Here is a 6,000-nt window from a genome sequence, read left to right as displayed (position 1 = left end):
ACAGTCTGTGTTTTTTAAAACACCATTTTGGGAAATAATGTTTACAATCACTTTTTCCCCCTATTTTAATAAGTATAATCTTGAATTATTTTTGTTTTGAATTTTTTTGTAATTATTTTTGTTTCACTTTTTTGTTTGCAATAATTGAAATAGTAAGTAATATTTTCAAATATTTTTTTATGTAATTTATACTTTAATAAAAATAAATAAAAATAATATTTTATGAAATTCATTGCTCTTACACTGGTTTTAGATTTTTTTTTTAAATTTTTTGGAATTTTTCCCGAATTTTCGAGAATTCTCGAGAAATCTCAAAAATTATTTTCGGGAAATCCCGCATCTCGAGAATTGAAATTTTCGTTATTTCGGGAAATCCCGATTCTCGAGATTGGGATTTTCTCGGGAAATACCCAACTCTACTCATGAGGGATATTTAAATGTAATTTTTCACATATATTTTTTTAAACGCCGTATTTTGCATAAACACCTGTGAAACCTGAAAGAATCTAAATTTTTACATATTTTACAGTATTTTAAAATAACATCTTGATGCGTCTTTTGAAAGGTTTTTTAGCTTGTGTATTCAAAGAAATGACAGATAAAACAAAAGCATGATTTTTACTGAAATTTTTCTATACATTTTCTGCCAAGTAGTTCCCAATACCATACAAAATTCTAATTAATTATTAAAAAAACAGTTTAGGGATTGATTGTCGAAGTTTACTCTATCCAAAAAAAAAATCACTGCAAAATATTCTGGCACCTTGTATTTCTAGCCGAATTAAACCACAAACACACGATGGACCACCATGTATTTGCCAGCAAACACTCGCTTGATTAATTGTAGTTCAAGCGGAGCACCCAAGCATGACCCACCAAAGCGCAGCAACCAACATCCGCAGTAGGCGAGCGAAATCAAAAGAAATAAAAATAAAAAAAAAGTTTTAAAATATACCAAATAAAACCACAACAATTTTTGACTTCCTCCATAATAGCTACACCCTTTTTATTTATTTATTTTGTAAAATATTCCACCAATGAAAATACACAAAAGTAATATTAAACAAAAGTGAATGTGCACTGCGTAGAGAAAGTGAAAAATATTATTTTTTTACAAAATAAAAATTAAAAATAAAATTTAACCGCGATAAAAAAAAACAAAAAACATACACACATAGTAGAACGTAAATTGAGAGAATAACAACAATCAATGAAATCTTTGTTGTCGAAAAACAGCCACATACACACAAATATATTTACATACAAATATATAAATTAATGTGGAACAAGCGAAAAATGCAAATTGCAGCGGAAACAAATCGAAGCTCGAAAATCGAATTTCCTTCCAGTCAAAAGTAATGAAAGCGTAAATACATTCGAAATCTGGGTGAAATGGCAGCAAAGATATGCACAAAAACGAGCGCGGCTGGGGCAAACCACCGCTGCGGGGCTGCAGGGCTGCTCAGCTGCTGGGCTACTGAGCTGCTGGGCTACTGAGCTGCTGGGCTGCTGTTGACTATTTGAATATTCCGCATGGCAAATTAGCGCGCTGAATGAGGCGCATTTCACTTGGCATACTTTTAGGCGCTACAGCTTGCACTGCACTGCACTGCACATATGTAGGTAGACCACATCCGTTCCCAACAAGGTCGAGTCGTAGTTGTTGTTGTCGTAGCTGACACGCAAAGTGTTTGTTGTGGTTATTTCGCTCGGTTGTTATGCGGTCATACCTGGGGGCGCTTTGTGTTCTAGTTGTTGCTGCATTGCTGTTGTTATTGTTGTTGTTGCCCCTTGTTAAGCGCTTGCCTTTAACTCCAGAAAGGTAAACAATTTATTTATAAATTATGTAAGCACTTTTTTCTGCTCCAGCGGCCGCGACAGCAACCACAATCCACTACCTGCCGCTGCTGCTGTACTGCTTTTGTTGTTTTTGCTTTGCCGTAGATGTTTTCACTTGTTAACATTTATGTGTATTGATGTTCTTTGTGTTGTTTTTGCTTTTGTTAATAAGTATTCATTGTTGCGTTGATTGTTGTTGGTGTTGTTGTTGTTGGCATCGTTGTTGCACGTCATACATGGCTGTAATGTTTGTTCTTTTCATAATTGCTTTTCCTGCTGTTATCCTACATAATAATGATTCATTTTGCTGTTTATTTGTTTATTTTTCTTCTTTCCTTATTAATTTCTGCCTCGTTAATTTATTTTTTTTTTTTTTACGTTTTGTTTTATTTGTAATTTGTTTTAGTGTCACGGCGTTAGCGTCGACGTCGATGTGTGCGGCGGCCAGCCACTAGGCGACGTCCAGCGCTCTGCCGCTTAAGTTCTCCCCGTCTCTCGCAATTGTGCTTCCCCTCTCTCTCTCTCTCTCTCTCCACCACTCTTTTGTTTTTTGTTGCTCACATTTCTCGATTCTTCTGCCTTATTAGTAGCCATAATGCACACCATGTCCGGCGACTGCGGTATGCACCAAAGCGGGGGCGGCAAGGGCTCTGCAAAATAATAAATAAGTAAATAAATAAAAAAATAAAAATATAATACGTAAACAAATTTCACAGAATAAAGTCAGGTAAAAAAGCTGCACTAAAAATAGTTATAATATTTAATTTTGCAACTAACTAGGCTGTGTAACACAGCCTCTCCCTCTTTTCCACCCCTTGCATTTGATGCCGTTTCTCATTACTTACTTAACAGCTACTGGTGCTGGGTAATGCGCCAAGGCTGGTGCGGCGATTGGGATACCTGGATGTCCAAGGAGACCATGCGATACTGTGGGCGTTTTGTGTGTACGCAAACGAGGCAGGCATAGGAAAAAGAAAAAACAAAAACAATTATTTTAATATTATGCTCATCACCAGAATAAAGTGAAATTTAAGTTGAGAAAAAAAGATGCATGAAAAAATATGAAATAAAAAAAGTCAAGTTTAATATTTAACCTCCCCCAACTGTGGTGACTATTTGTACATATATCGACCAACACCCTAAGATATGCTTCACTTTTAATATTGTAACCGCAACACATTAATTTTAAAAACAGTAAATATAAATATGTTTGTATACGTATTAAACATGAAAGCAGAATTCGAACACTTTAAAGTGTTTTAAGCTTTCGTAGTGGTGTGGATTTAAGTAAACAACCTTGGCGGTAATTTTTTCAGGTGAATTATGCTTTGTGGTATATTTAAAAAAGTCTGTTATTATCGTCGTTATGGTAATTTTTATTATTCGCAGAAATGTTTATCTTTACAAATATAACTTTAAGTTCCCTTCTGCGCACTCAGAAGCAGTTGATTATGGATCTTTTAATACAAAATGAGTGACATAATGAAAAGTTCACCACATATTGATGAGTTTTGACCTATTATTTATTTATTTTCTAATTTTAATTATTTTTTTATGAAAATGTAATTAATTCTATAGCAAAAAATAAATAGGTTCAAGTTTCACATTTCGTACAAAACTCGACAAATTTTCAATAATTTGAAACAGAATTATTAATTAAAATTAAAATCAACATTTTTATGTTTTATAGCCAATTGCATTTTTCCCATTATGAAAAAGAAGTGCGTGTAGCGTAGTACTTATAACAGAAGTGAAACTTTCAAGGCAGACAAAGAAAGAGGGAGAGACCAGAGAGAGAATGAGAGAGATAGAGATAACGAATATATATCTAAATAAATTTACAACATTTGCAGGGAATACAAATAGACAAAATTTACAAAAAACGGAGAAGGGTCGACCAGTGTAGGTAAACGCCGGACACAAACCGTGGCAACAACGCGCGCTACTCCGAACGTTTATCACACGCACAAACGCAGCGATTCCAGGGCCGCAGCAACGGCACAAATTACCGCAAGGTAATAAATAAAGGTAATAAATAAATAAATAAATCCGACGCCGGAATGGATAGCACTTTATAGTACGCACAAGCACTAGCCAGGAATCGTAAATAAGCGTCAAAAAGTAGGCCCCAGAAAAAACGCCCCAGACAGTAGGGACCAAGCTAATATAACGCCAAAAAGTAGGCACCAAAATATATATTTCCTACAAATTTGCACCAACAAACAAGCGCCAAAAAGTAGGCAGTGTTATTTCTCCCTAGAAATTAGCAACCACAAGGAAAAACTCAGGAAAAATAGTCTAAAGTGTATCTAAGATATATATAAGGTATAGCTCTCTCTCTCTCTCTCTCCCTTTCCTCTACCTTATATCTTTTTTCTCTCTCGCGGAACGAAAATACCCAAAACGTTGCATGGCATTGAAATTTTACTCTCCGTTCTCGCTCGTCTATCAACGGCTAATAGTCCGAGAGCCAGGGGTCGGTTTTGGACTGCGTTTTTATACCGTTAAATTCTTGACTAAACTTGTGATTTAGCTTTCATGAATAACGAAAGTGAACGTCAGCTGGCGCATCTGCGGTAGGTGTGATTGTGGGAGGGTACGAAACGTGTCGAAAACAAATTTCTACCAACTCATTTTATACCGGCTGACATTGTTTTCATGTATTATTGACATTTAGTAGAATAAAAAAAATAGTCAGCTGCGCGGTAGAGAGGGGAAAACACGTCAGCTGAACAGGAACAGAGATGTGGAAGGCGAATAAAGAAAAGCTGAACATATTTGAGCGAAAAAAACCACGTGGCATCCTTGAACCGGTGCGGATAGATCATATCAACTATCGTCTACGTTACAACGATGAATACTCAGCTGAGCTAAACGACCTCCAAATCGCCGAATACACCAGGATTCAACGTCTTAGGTGGGCTGCACATGTTCTGAGGATGGAGTCAAACGAAATTGCAAAACGGAATCTGCACTAGTAAGCTGTATGTGCCTCATAAAAGGGGTTGCCCATGGAAAATCTGGATTGACACAGCAGCTAATGATCACACCAAGAACTGAACTGAGCCGAAAAAGTGCAGGATATCTGCAAAGGATCCAGATTCTTGGTCGAAGTTATTGAGGGAGGCCAAGGACAAGCCGGTCGCCGTAGCCGACTGGTTTGGTAAGTGAATAACATGCGGGAGTGCGCAGGTTCAAGCCTCCATGCATAAAACAGTAAAATGATAAACGTTTTCTAGTCTAATAGCGGCCGGTCTTCGGCAGGCGATGGTGAAGGTCCGAGTGTATTTCTGCCATGAAAAGGTCCCTCATAAAAAATTAAGGGTTTTCCAATGACAGGTGTTATTTTGAATAGCCCGCTATTTCGGTAGATGTCACTTTTGAAGCTGTCATTTTTTGATATTTGACAAATAGAAACTACGCCATTAATAAAAATGGAAGGCTACACACTTAAACAACGCATTGAAATTATTAAAATTCACTATAAAAATTGTGAAAATTTTGCAGAGACGGTTCGTAAAACTGGAACATTTTTGGGTCATCGTGAAGCACCTTGTCGAGCCGCAATACAGAAATTGGTGAAAAAATTCGATTTTCGAGCTGTTGGGGCAAGTTAGTGATGTGAAGAATAAAACCCGTGCATATCGCTCAAGAACAGCCGAAAATATTGCTGTTGTAGCCGAAGTGTTTGTCCATTCCTCGTCTTTCTTTGGAATTAGGCATTCCACAAACGTCATTGCACCGTATTTTGCATAAAGATTTGGGTCTTCAGGCTTACAAAGTCCAGTTAACACAACAACTCAAGCCGGCCGATTATCAACAACGTCGTGTCTTTGCTGATTGGGTCGTTGAAATGCATGAAAATGATCCAGAATACCATTATCGGAAAATCATCTTGAGTGATGAGGCCTATTTTCACCTCGGTGGCTTCGTCAACAAGCAAAATTAGGGATCTGATGCTAAGAAAATCCAAGAGTTATTTTGAAAAGCCTCTCTATCCTCAACGTGTGACTGTTTGGTGCGGTTTATGGTCCGGCGGAGTCATTGGACCTTACTTTTTCGAAAATGAAGCTGGAGCAACAGTTACGGTGAATGGTTTGCGCTATCGAGAGATGATTAACAACTTTGGCATGATTAGAGTGGCATTTTACTATTACTAAT

The 6,000-nt window shown here is 37.0% G+C and overlaps 1 protein-coding gene across 1 annotated transcript in view; it reads right to left on the bottom strand.

Annotated features, from left to right (window-relative positions):
• Positions 1–1,648: 1,648 nt before the first annotated feature.
• The window catches only part of LOC128857189 (pupal cuticle protein G1A), a 44,810-nt gene continuing 40,458 nt past the window's right edge, over positions 1,649–6,000 (bottom strand). The window contains exons 4-5 of the mRNA XM_054092827.1: positions 2,685–2,766; positions 1,649–2,489 (exon numbers count right to left, since the gene is read on the bottom strand). Of these exons, the coding sequence (XP_053948802.1) occupies positions 2,423–2,489; positions 2,685–2,766 (149 nt within the window). The 3' untranslated portion in view covers positions 1,649–2,422. The remainder of the gene's footprint in view (positions 2,490–2,684; positions 2,767–6,000) is intronic.

This window comes from Anastrepha ludens, chromosome 3 (genome assembly GCF_028408465.1).
Source record: "Anastrepha ludens isolate Willacy chromosome 3, idAnaLude1.1, whole genome shotgun sequence".
In the NCBI taxonomy this organism is placed as follows: Eukaryota; Metazoa; Arthropoda; class Insecta; order Diptera; family Tephritidae; genus Anastrepha; species Anastrepha ludens.
This window is presented reverse-complemented; position numbering and strand designations above follow the sequence as displayed.